This window comes from Opisthorchis viverrini, assembly GCF_000715545.1.
Source record: "Opisthorchis viverrini unplaced genomic scaffold opera_v5_114, whole genome shotgun sequence".
Lineage (NCBI taxonomy): Eukaryota > Metazoa > Platyhelminthes > Trematoda > Opisthorchiida > Opisthorchiidae > Opisthorchis > Opisthorchis viverrini.
Window position 1 is genome coordinate 443,425 of NW_008751769.1, and position 13,562 is coordinate 456,986.

A 13,562-nucleotide genomic window follows, 5' to 3' on the forward strand; every position below is an offset into this window, starting at 1 on the left:
TACCTGTATTGTGTCATCATTAATACCAAGACACTTGAAACAAGTTTCTGATTTGGGAAACTCTTTAAGAATCTTGTGTGCGGTTTCCTCTTCGGCGTTACAGATCGCGGATATTTGTTGGGCGATATATTCATAGGTTTTGTTCTGTTTTTGTTTAAATCAGAAATGACATGCAGAGGGCTTACTTCTGCATCCTGAATCTCTAAAGAAAGGATGTCGGCATACTGGGGAGACTGCTTTAACTCTTTCCTCAGCGGTAATATGACATTATCCAGTGTAGCTGAGATCAGGCTTTGAAGTTCTTTACTTAAGGAGAAAGGCGAGGTAGTCCCACTGAGCATGCTAGGCCTCACATCGAACGGAAGATTTCCAGCTTACGAGTACTATAGGCCTATAATCGAGGCTGGAAAGAAAAACACTGCTAGGTAAAATCTATCATTCGTTTTGATAAGACAACTACAACGAGCCATTTACAACTAAAACATTAGAATTGAAAAGTCCTATATGCACATCTCCGAACAGGTTTATGAGCATGTCACGCACATGTTCAGTATCTAGAGCAGAATTCGGTAAAGTTATCCGGTACGACCGCTCCTGTTCGAGTTCCCGATTGACGACACTTTGATGAAGATCCCGAGGAATTTAGCATGCGGAGGGACAGAGCACTAAAGTAAGGTATCCCTTATCAAAGGGGTAGATCAACAAAACATCATTATCGACAGCACATCCCTATTCAGCACTGACGACTCACCGTCATACTTGAAAGCATCATTGTGAAGCAAGGTATAAAAGCGTAAAAGTCGGTGGGGAAGAAGCCTAGTTCAAGCTCACCATAATCACGTTTAGGTGTTTAAAGCTCCAGGCACTTATTCAGAAAATCTGGATGGAAACTGGACTGAAATCAAGCAGACAGAACAACATCATTCCTACGAGATTTACACACGATATTTGGCGGAGCGTGGTCACAACCAATTTGAATACCTCGGAATCATAAATCTTGAACCTCAGTTCAGGCCACTGGTGACAAGCCATTCTGGAACCTTGGAGGATCAACAGCACTAATTGCCAACTTTCCATTGGCTTCTCCATAGAAAGTACTCTGAACGCCAGTTGGAAGAGCCGGACGAGAACTTTCATTAACACCTGCGACATCAAAAATAGTCGAACTACTCGTGAGTAGCCAAATGATTCAGCAATTCAACTACAACGAAACAGTACTTCTCCATTGAAAACATGAAGGCAATTACAATCGAGTTCGTGGAAAACGCAGTCCTGGTCTTGGAGTCTCGTGCGTAGATTTTGTCCGTCACACTACCGTAAGAGCCAGTGCAACTTCCAAAGTAGATATAGAGTTCCATGAATTTTCAGAGGGGTTTTCAGAGACTGTACGTCCCGCAGCAACACTGCAATTTGTGTGCGAGAAACACATGTCGAATGACTAGATGATCCTGGTTAGCTTTTCCAGTGATACTTGCGCTCTCTGTGCCTCTTCAAATACGAGGACGATATCATCTGCATATTCCAAGTTGACAAGGTTCTCGTTAAGAAAAACCTGAACACGGGTCTCGAAGAGTTCATCCGATTAATTCAACAATGAGATTTAAAGATGGCGGAACATACATCCTTGTCGGACACCAACGTCACGAGGCCGTTAGGGGTATCAAGTTCACTGCTCATGGCTGTGTTTGGTGGCGAAAATCCGACTGAGAAACTCCAGGTGTTTAGTAGGACTGCTGTCCAATGATTAGATGAGCGAGCCATTATCAGTGACTGTTTCGCTTACCGGAGGACTCTTTCGACCTGCTACGAGTATCCACTGAAACGATTTACACACAATCCTATAATTTCTCGCTTCCTGTGTATCTTCAGGTTTGTAAACCACCAAGCCTCTCGAAATGGGTAGGTTCCTTTTTTCACCTGAAGTCTGATAGTTCATCGAACGGAATCGTATCCGCTTTCAGAAGCAAGGCACATCTGAATCAATACAGGTGTTCCAGTAGGACGGACAGTCGGTAACAGACCCACACCATATCTAACTAGTGATGATGTGATCTATCCATGTTGGAGGTTGACTTGTATGTGAGAAAGCCACCATTTAACAAGCGGCTTCGATTTTTTCGGTAGTACTGCAGACATCCGTGGTCATCAAATAACTCCAGTAGGCGGTTGCCGTCGTCCGTGTGTCTCTATTCCAGCTCAAGAAGGCCACCTAATTGGGCCTCGGCGGCGCCAAGTCAACCTATCTGGTCATCCACACACCCGAAAACTATAAGAACATCTGAGCTCCTGATCCGTCACAAAACCCGAACAATTCGAGAGCATCAGAGGTATAAACAGGCAGCGATTACCAGTCATCAGCATCATCGATAGCATAACATCAATGGTCCGCAATGATGCTTCGCCTTCGTCCAATTACAATTTATATGAAAGCCTCATTGTGAGGAAAAGAATACAACTGGTGCTGATCTACCTTAACCATTCCAAGGTGTCTACACATCCACACACTTATTGAGGCAATCAGGATACAAATGGACAAAGCCGGCACTCATTGGCAGCCAGATAGTGGAGCGTCTCCAACGAGACAGAGTGGGAATCATTTGGACCTCATCCTGGAAGACGAGTCGCCACTGCATCCAAAAGTGCCCACCACTCGGCTTTGGTCATTCTGAGTTGAGCGCTGGAAACACCACCCTCGTCAGGAAAAGATGGTTTAGCATACGGAATACATGGCTGCCCCACCCCCGCTTCCGGTTCTGGACACAATCTCTTACTCAAGTCCTCGTTGCATAACCGAATATTCGCTTTCTAACTGCCTCGCAGAGGATTCGCCGGCACCAACCTACACGAGCTATGTTCCTGGAACAACGGTTGTCGAAGACCTGGGAACGTCTCAGTCCCGCTGCTCGAACAGGCCAAGTCTCACAGTCATACAACAGAACAGCCAGCACTATGGCCTGATACACACGTCCCTTGAGGGTTAGGGATAGGCCGCTTTGCCACCACATGTATCTCAAATAGAAAATGCGACATATGTCTTATAGATTCGTGTATTTGTCACACTTCAATCGAAATAAATACAGATTCCAAGATACGCAAAACGCTCCATAACTTCGAGTGCCTCTCCGTGGTTTGCACGTGGCGTGCTGAATGGCTGCACGTCCAGAAGCATGACATTACAGTTTGTGGACGCGGAGCACATGCCAAACGGCGGAATGACTTTGGCCAGTTCATCCAAAACACTTGCAACTTCCCCTCAAAGACGATAAAAATGTCGTCTACATATTCCGGTCCGAATAGGTGTTCGTTGGCAGTACACCAGGGTTCTGAAGACCTAGTGTTTGTCTTACTACCTCGTTGATCACAAAACTGAATGAAAATAGAGATTGGCCATCACTGACGAACACCAATTCGCGTATGGAATCTTTTAAATAGCCCTCCGTACACTCACGCCCGAAAGTCTAAGAGCACAAGGAACTTGCCATTTTCGCAAACTTCCTAAGCACTGGGGAACAGACCAATCAGCTGAGCCGAATTCGCTCTGGAAATCCAGGAATGCGTAAGTTGTGCGCCGCTTTTTACGTTGTTGTCCTAGCATTAGACGGAATGTGGATGTGTGATCAATGCAACCAATACAAGACCGGAATTCTGCTTGCTTCTACCGAGTCAACGCTTCATGTGCTACCCTTAGGACATGAATGATAAAGACTTTACTTTTATAACTGCGCGACACGCCACATTAGCACGGACATCCCGTAAGCATGGGTGGTACCAGATAGTTCTTTCAACAATGTGGATGAGAGATCATCCGGATCTACGGCTCCGTCGTGTCTGAGAGAACATAAGTGGCCATCAATGAATGAGGCCGTAGGGGGTTCCAGGTCGGTCGTCTAGGGTTTTACTTCAGCTGTAGAATCCAAAATATTGGCAGTGGATGGTCGAAATAATTGTCGTTGAAATATTTGACCCAGGGTCGAGTCGTTCTTCTTTATTCAAGATGGTCACTTTTGCCCTTGATAGTTTCACTCGCAGGTGGTTCGCGAGAACCGGTCGTGCGGATAAACTGAAACAATGTTCAGGCATGTCTGGGTTTCTGGGCAGCTTCCATTTCACTAGCCTTCCGTGCCCACCAGGCTTCACGGTCGGCGCGAGTTCTGATTTTTACTTAACCTCTGATAATTCGTCAGACTGAATTACGTTCGGGACCTATGGGGAAATTTCTCGGAGATTAAAGATGTGTTACTGGTCTGTTTGATATCCAGTGCTTCAGTGAGCCTGGTGGCAACATACCAGGAGCGAAACTGGCGATCTCGCTGCAGCGCTGACTGACGTCTGGCGGTGGAGCAGCTGAAAAAGAATCTGGACAATGGTTCCAATAAATTCGTCTAACTTCGGGATCTGTCAGTCTCTCAGTTGCTGAACGAGCTATCTTCCACGTACGTGGCCCGTGAAAACGAAGAGAGAGGCGACTTCGGACGAGCGCGTGGCGAGAATCTACAAGAGTGCTCCAAAACGAGTGGTAGTCAGATATTTGTCGCATCACTGACATCTGACGGTGACGTGACCAACTGGAGTTCGTGGCTGGCACGCTGCTGGAGGACACCATATGCCAAGACGACTTCGGTTGTTTTGGAAGTACTGCATAAAACCAGCCTGCGGTAATGCCACAACTGAAACACTCGTTCGCCATTGAACGTACGTACCGATTTCAAGCCAATTCAACCACCAAACTGAGTCCCAAATGTGTTAAGCCTGCCTACTTGCGTATTCAGATATCTGGCAATAACGACATCTGAGCTCTGAGCCCACCATAACACGGTATTCTTTGATGGTACCAGAGCTGCAGTCAGTTGGAGCGTAAGGCGACACCACAAACAGGCAAGTATCAACCTCCCGCTTGAGGTATTGCTGCACGGACGTTGCTAGACGAAACGTATGGAGGCGAATATCAAAGGGTACCTAGGCAAGAAAGGATGCTTCTGCCCAGCGACTTGGGGAGAAACCGACCACCGCACATTCAGCCGCAGCGGTCTTTGGATCGCCAGAGGTGCGCAGCCAGAGGAAAATGAAAAGTGATGGGGCAATTAAATCAGCCAGTGTGCTTCCATTCTTGTTCCGCATGCCTAGCACACAATGTCAAGCGAGTCCGGTGGGACACGAAGAGCAGTTTGTTGTCCTGCTTGCTTAGGAGCGAGAAAATTAAAGACGACCGGATCGACGAGGTCCTGAGGCATGCAGATTAATTTCGAAATGCTGCTGATGCCAGCTGACGCGCAGATGTTGGGACTAAAACGGAAGCAAGACAAATGTGGTCGTCAGTCGTCATGGATTTGTCTGCAAGGAAAGAGTTAGTGATGGGGTGAGGAAGGGGTAGGAGAGGATATGTGGAAGAGAGTGAATGGAGGAGTCAGAAGTAGTCTGCTTTCGCTTATCCGCCCTTCTGCAAGCAGCAAGTAAGACTCCCTGCTGATGACACCACGCGACGGCCGAGGTGGCACGGTAGTACTGTCAGCTGTAGGTATCATAGTTGTACGTGGCCTGGGATACTGCCAGAGCCCCGCGTCTAGAAAGAAGGGCGATTAAGGTCTCGAATTAAAGTTCTTGGGTCAAAACACTGACTTCAAGACAACGGCTTTTGGCGATAAATGCCAATACATAACTTATTTGAAAGAACGAGTCGCCGCCCCCCAACCTGGAAGATCTGAGAACTGAGTTAGACATCTAATGGTTGATCAACCTCGTGAGAGGTTGTGATTCTCGGACGTATACTCCTTAAAATAGTCCACTTGGTTGTAGGAATCCCGAGGTCGTCGCATGGTGGGAAGGTCCCGCCTCAACCATGGATGTTCGCTCCATCTGGGGTACGCAACTTGAAGCTGATCATGCCATCGTGTGGGCCCGGTTATCAATTCGCAATTCTGTCAGCACTACGCGCGTCTAAGCAGAGCAGTTCCATTCATCAACTTCGACTAGTTTCAGTAGCTCAAGAGTACCGAGCTGACCCAGTTAGAAAGCTACTGGAAACGCAGTCATATGGATGATGACTGCTCAGAGGAAGAAAGAAGGTATGCTCCCCGCTTTCAGAACTGTTTTTCCAAGCCATCTGACTCAACTACGTGAACACTGGGTTTCATCAAGACCAGTAGACCTAATTACTGCCAGAAAAGCCATCCCAACAACCAACACACAGATCCCTCAAACACTGGATAATCAGGAGCTAGAAGAGTGATAGAGAAAACTGGTGGATTTCGAAAGACCAGAAGGCGGGAGTTGTATTAGTTCTGATTATAGCGTGACAGATGAGGTCAATGAACGAATCTCCAATGTCCAGGTCACATTTCCTAGTTTGAGACATCTATCGCGCCAGAATGGTGTATCCCTGAATCAAGGGACATGTGTACCAGGCTACAGTGCGGGTTGTTTTGTCATATGGCTGTGAGACAGAATGTTCGAGCAGTCGAACTCAGACGTCTTCAGATGCCCGATATTCGTTGTCTCAGGACCATAGCTTACGTGATTTGGTGTCGGTAAATCCGTAGAGGCAATTAGAAGGCGGATTTTTTGGTTAAGCAACAGGTACTTTCATTGAAAAATGTGTCGACCACCAGAAGCTGTGTCAGTTAGGAGATGTGTTGCGTAAACCGAAGAGTGTACTGTTTTCCATGCCCAACTCAGAGTGGCGGGAGCAGAGGGGTGGCTAACCCTTGACTTGGCAAAGAGGTATGAAGAAAATTACGAAACGTTTGGGTGCTGTCGCTGCTATTCGCCTTCCAGGATGGGAATCGTCTGATCCCCACTGCTCGTGGTTGGAGACGCTGCAAGATATGGCTGCCAACCGATGTCAGTGGCGTTCTTGTAAGTTTCTATCCAAATTGCCTGAATGAGTGTCAGGAGGTGTAGGCACCTCGGAATGAATACAGTAAGCTAGCACCAAGTCACATCCCCTATCCAGCTTTATTCTTTTCTTCACAATGTTTCAAATAAATCATGGTTGTACGGCAGCGAAGCATCGATGTTCAACGCTGATGTCATGCTGTCGATGATGATGATGATGAAGGTGGAGAAAGCCTTCACTCTAGGTAACAGCCACGCCATATTTCAGCCATTTCGATCAACCACTCAAAAGAAGATAAGCGCCAGTGAAACGATATGCGAGAAAGACGGAACGGTAGTTCACTCCCTTAATCGTCTTCTTGGACGATGGGCTGGGCCCCTCAGGGAACAGTTCAGCTGGTCAACACAACCCCTGAAAGGACTCAGCAGGCCTGAATAGAATACCGATACCAGCCTGTTACCAACAACAGAAATTCAGCGTGAGATGTCAATCCTCAAGCACAAGGCACCTGGTCCAGATGGTATGTACCCCGCACTCTCCAAGGAAGGTAGAAAGTAAACAGTCTAACAACCACACTGCAGAAGACTTGAAACGAAAACAGAATACCAGCGGAATGGTGCCCTGCGACCCTCGTCCCAGTTTTCCAAATGGAAGCAAGGTGTGAGAGCCATCGAGGAATTATTCTGGTATCCGTGGAATCTAACGTGCTCTCTGGTATTATTTTGCGCATGTTGATCTATAACCAAGAGAGACATATTCGTGAGAATCAAGCTGGGTTTCGCTCTGGCTGAGGATGCGTCGGTCATATCTTTACCTTGAACCAATTTCTTGAACCTCCTTCAGAAGTTCCGATTTAGTCGCTTTTCTTTGGCTAAAAGCCGCTTCTGACTCTATCAATCGTCGGAAACTATGGCGATGTCTGGCGATCAAAGGTGTCCCTTCCAAATTTTTATCCAATATGAGGGCACTGATGCGAACTCTTGTGGACGGCTACCAGTACACGGCAAGTTTTCGCCTGATTTCATTACGTTCAGTAGTGTAAAACAAGGCTACTAGACGTAATGAAATCAGACTGGCATCTTTCACCTTTCCTCTTCAACTTTGTTATTGATGTTCTGTTCGAAGGTTCTCTTCGTGCCTCCGAAACCTCGGAGATTGAAATGTTCCCTGGATTTCCGCTCACAAACATTGAGTATGCGGACGATGTTGCCCTCTGTTAGGAGGGCTACCTTTAAACGGACAACTTAGCTTTCCTAACGATCTCTCTTATACTGAAACCTTGCTTCTGCATTTCAGCCTCTCACTGGCATCCTATTGGACTGTTAGCTCAAGTTTATATCCTGGTGCAGTTAAATCTCACATCACGGAACGATCCACCTGTTTGCAGTATAACTTCCTCAAAGTTGTTTGTCCTCCCCATTCCGGTGAACTGACGAATCTGACTGATACATCATCGAAGAGGATATAACACTGGCAACGTGAACCCAACCCGAACAAAAACATGTCCATTTCAGCTGCGGATCCGAAAGCAATCCTTCAACAGCAACAAGCGCAGTTCGAACAACCGCAGTTGCGATTTACTCAGTCATCAGTCTTCAGACATCAGTTACATATCCAATTGGTACTTCACTGTCCTTTGCCGATTCAATAGCAGCAACTCTTTCGGAGTTTCTCTATGGACCGGCATCTGGTCTCACATCCGATTTATGGTACAGTCACTAAGATACCTTCCAGAATGGCTTCACCGACAAGGATGATGCGTCGAAATCCCGTCTTCTGGTCCGGAAACTTGGAATCCTCGAGCACGATCGGTTCACGAATCTCATTCTTCCCATACATTCAAAAAATCTAAACGTTCCATAAACAGTGGAGCAACTCCGCGAAATTTTAATGTTTGATACAACTGTCTCAAAGTGGCCAAGCGCGATGCCGATAGTTACGTCGGTTTCACCTGTGTCGTCTACCGTGTGTGCGAAAAAAATTGCAGTCACTTACAGAGGACCAAATCAAGTGTCTAGTTTTCGTTGCTGGTATTCAGTCTCCACAGAAATCAGATATTCACACCCGATTGCTTTCCAAGATTGAGCACGAGAAGGATGTCACTGTGAAAGTGGTCAGCAACGAATGTCAACGCTTGCGTAATCTTAAACACAACACCGTAATGGTATAGCAGAGGTCACGACCTGCTAATCCTAGTGGTGTTATTGCATTGAAACGAGCCACTGTTACACATGAGAAAAAACCGCCAATGTCGTGTCGGTCCTGAGGTGAGTGCACGTTTCTGTCCATTCAAGAAGCATCAGCGCCTCACCATCGGTGAGGCCACAAAGAAGGTTCCTGCCGTACCCGAAAACCAAAATAGCCTCAACAGTCCAATCGGTAACACAGTCAAAAAGCAGCCGTACAAGAAACGTGCGCGGTCCAGATGTGTTTGCAACATTCTACATTGAATTTGAGTCCCGAAGGAATTACCTTACAGTTTTCATCAGCAAAATCCCAATGCGTCTGCAGCTCGACACAGCTTCGGAGATTACGTTGATCCCATGTTCCAGTTGGGAGTTGATAGGAAAACCGGTTATCGTTGACGAATCACCGGGTCCAAAGTGCATTTTGCAATACCCTACTATTGACGGGTAGGTTGGTCTGCAATTTATCTTTCAACAATCTACATTTCTCAGGAACTTGTTGTCTCACTGGCTGTCCCAATTTGAACATTCTTGGACTTGACTGGATTGAGTAACTTGATCTTTTCAATGTACGTTTATCATTTGTGTGGAGTGCTCTGAAAGTTTCATCCCCCTCAGACGTCGCAGAACACTTTACTAATAGACTCAAGACAAAATTTAGTGGCGACTTCTAAAGTGACCTTGGATGCTGTACCAAAACCAAGGCAAGCTCAAAACCTCCGACCGGATTCCAAACCAATTTTCATACCGAAGAGTCCCATACCATTTGTCGCACTCGCAACTGTTGAGAAAAAACTTGTCCATCTTCAGAAATCCGGAGTTATCCAGCCGGTAAGCTATTTGTCATGGACAGCTTCTATTGTTGTCATCAAAAAAGCAAACGGCAAGATGCGTACACGTGCTGATTATTCCACCGGACTAAACGCCGTGTTAGAGTTTCACCAATATCCAGAGGACCTGTTCACCAAGCTCTTTGGTTGAAGACCTTTCTCATAGCTTGATCTCACTGATCCTTAGCTTCAAATACAATTCTTTGATGGCTCCAAAGAACTTCTAACAATTAACCGCTGGCCACTTGGGGTAAAATCTGCACCACCAATATTTTAACAAACAATGGATACCAAGCTTAACGATTTATCAGCAGTTGCTGCTTAGTTGGGTGATATCATTCTCACAGGTTCTAGTGAAAAACTTTTGCATCGTTCGCACTGTGTACTCGAACGAACTCAGCAATATGGTTTTCGTCTACGTGCAGAAAAGTGTGCATTTTTTCTCGCATCGAACAACTATCTTGGATTTATTTATGACGAACATAGTCGTCATCCAGACCCAGAAAACAGTTGTCATACAACAAATGCCAGCAACGACGGATTTAGCAGCCTTATGATCCCTCCTCGGTTCGGTAAGCCCTTACAGTTCATCTTTGTCGGACACGCATCGTGTCCGCGAACCATCATCGGCTGAAAAAGGGGAACTGGTCACATCAGTGTCAATCCGCTTTTGACAAAGTAAAGTCACTCCTCAGTTCTGATCTGCTACTCATGCCAATCAGGCACGGTCTTTCTATCTTTCGGCAACAGCTACACTCGATCCTGTTCTTCCACTGGAGATCCTCCTCGACACATTTGAATTAGCTCAAAAACCAAAATCTCCAGAGCCGATGAATGAATCAGTAATTTCCAAAAGTTGCGCACCTAGAAGCCGGACCGATCGAATACGAACGTCCGCCATACCAATGCAGCTCAACCCTCAGCACTAGTCCTACGGTCGAGCACCTCTAAACGAACAAATCAGCTTCCCTATCAATTTGTTTCGTATACTGAAACCATGTCTCTACATTTCAAAAAAAGTGTTCAGCTGTAACACCTTTCGGTGTCTAGCTGCCATGCCACCCGAGGAAGGAGGAAGCACGAGGGCTGGGATAATGTCAGGTTGCCCAAGCCTAGACAGGAGAAGTCGAGAGGCAGAGGTTGGGTTCGAACCACGGACCTTTCGGTCAGTAAATTCGCACTCTAACCACTTGAGTCATCTGGCCTCTACATTTCGAACTCTCACTGACATCCTATTGGATTGTTAGTTCATTTTTATAATGCGTTTCAGTTAAATTCCATATCATGAGACGATCCACCTGTTTGCAGTATAACTTCCTCGAAGTTGCTTGTCTTCCTCATTCCGGTGAACCGACAAGTCTGACTGATACACCATCGAAGAGGATATAACACCCTCCTTCGTTCAGGTCCTTGAAAAATGCGAACTATTTTGAATAAACTAAATAACTCTTCACACTTGTAAAGTGCTTCTGCATTCCTGGGTTGAATCAAACCCAAAACCCATGCTTGCAAGTGAGCCAATCAACGTGGTACATAAACCTGTTCATCTGGGCAGTTATATGAGTTCCGATGGACTGGCTGGAGATGACGTTGCTTCTCGACTCGGGAAGGCCATGGCCGCTACCGCCGAACTCCGAATTCTATGGCGCCGACGTGACGTCAGTTTGTCTGTCAATGGTAGAGTTTATACGTGCAACTATGGCAGCAAAGCATCGGTGTTGAACAGTAATGTCCTGCTGTCGATGATGATACATCACACTGAGCTAAAGCCTCTGTACGTCCGGGTTTAGTACTGACATCTAACATCCCGAAGTCTGATTCCAAACCCGTAAGGCCAGTCCACTTAGTCGCCTGCCGCGTTCGCACACTGGAGCAATCATAACAGTAAATGACTTGCACGTACACTGAATTCCCTCTACATTGATGCATGTTGTCTAGCCTATTTGGGTTATCTGGGAGAAAGAGGCCGTCCCAGACAACTGGAGTTAACCGATAGAAGTGCTCATTTTCAAAAACGGTATTCACAGTGAATGTAGTAACCATAGGTAATAGTTTGACTCCTATTGTGACAAGACTTCTGGCGTCACTAATCCTTCGTTGTCGGACGGTGGCACGCGAACCCTTGACTCGTAAGAACCAACCGGGATTTCGACGGGTGGGGGCTCGTTGACCACATCTTCACACTCCATCACCCTCCACTTCAAGGGTACGTTCGATTTCATCAATCGGTCAATGCTTTCAACTACACTCACTCAACACAGTATGCTCCAGAAGTTCGTGAACATAGTCCAATCCCTATATTCGCTTATTTCTGTATGGGTAAGTGCATGATGAGCTCTCCAAGAGCTTTCATACACAGTGGTATTCGACAAGGGTGTGTACTCTCTCCATTCTTATTCATCTTCGGCACTGCTGCAATATAAAGCCGAATTCTGGAAGGTCTCCAAGACCCCGATGTTCAAGTTGTTGCTGGTGAGAGACTTGTCGATCTGGAGTACGGAGATGACATTGTCCTTAACTTTGAAGACCAAGGCGAAGCACATGCCCTTCTGAATGGACTGACCACAATCATAACATCTTTTGACATGCGCCTTGCAACTTCAAAGTGCAGTCATGCTTCAGAAGATGCAGTCTGCGAACGTATCCCTTACAATTCAAGGAGAACCACTGGAGGTTGTAGGAAATTTTTACATACCCCGGTAGTTGTGTCGGCTCTGGCGGAAATGCTGTTTGGCACACAAGTCGTCATTTTTTAGCGGCAGGCATTCGTTCTGGTAGGGGATTGCCGACATTCAAAGCTCTTCCAGCAGTGAACTGTGGTGCATGTAACCAATGGCGGCGTGGTGAAAGCGTTCAGCTGTAGCACCCTTCCGGTGCCTAGCTGCCATGCCACCCGAAGGAAGCACGAGAGCTGGGATACTGCCAGGTTGCCCAAGCCTAGACAGGGGAAGTCGAGTGGCGGCGTGGTGAAATCCACCCTAACTACCAATATTCTGCAATACGGCTTGTGGATCACTTTGGCAGTTCTCCTGTCTTAGAAACTTGGCCCGATATCTGGCTTTTACTGATCAACAATGATATTAGGCGTGTTCTGCTAATCACACAGACCGCCCCAGCACCGGCAGTGAAACGTGATCCTAGAGTGCGAGTAAGCTCAGAAATCAAGTCAGCTAAGGACTACCCAAAAGTATTCGCCACAACCTTTATATTATTTTAGATGATCCGTATATTTTCGATTCCTTAATGTGGGCGTTTCCGAGCCCTGCTCCTTTCATAAACCCGGAATCCTGAAATACGAACAATCGGCTTTCTGTCCAAAGGGAGAAGTGGTCGGGACATAGGGAGTCTAAGGCATTCGTGGGTATTAAGAATATGGAGTGCTCTAGTGCACTGGAAACAAAGGGTTTATCTTAACTTCCATGGTGTAACCTGTTGTTAGGGCACTACGAGAGGGCATGGGAGTAGAGCTGAAGAATTATACTTCCGTGACTTGAGCGACAGCAGCAACACGCACAGACATAACTGTGTCCAAAAGCTTGGATAGAGAAGGTAGAATCTGAGTTGTTTGATCACTCCTCTGAAGCGACCGTCTTTCGGAGGATACAGCCTCTTGCAGGAGTTTCGAAGAAAATCGGGCAAATATCTCCAAGTGGCGGCTAACAGCTTTTCGTGTACCTGTTTGGACCCCGGATGTGCACTCTGATGACATATGTC

At 46.5% G+C, this 13,562-nt stretch overlaps 1 protein-coding gene across 1 annotated transcript in view; it reads right to left on the bottom strand.

Moving 5' to 3' along the window:
* Positions 1–341, bottom strand: part of T265_05786 (hypothetical protein) — a gene marked incomplete at both ends in the record, with an annotated part of 34,347 nt that extends 34,006 nt beyond the window's left edge. The window contains 2 exons of the mRNA XM_009170880.1: positions 4–144; positions 186–341. Of these exons, the coding sequence (XP_009169144.1) occupies positions 4–144; positions 186–341 (297 nt within the window). The remainder of the gene's footprint in view (positions 1–3; positions 145–185) is intronic.
* Between the last annotated feature and the right edge of the window lie 13,221 nt (positions 342–13,562).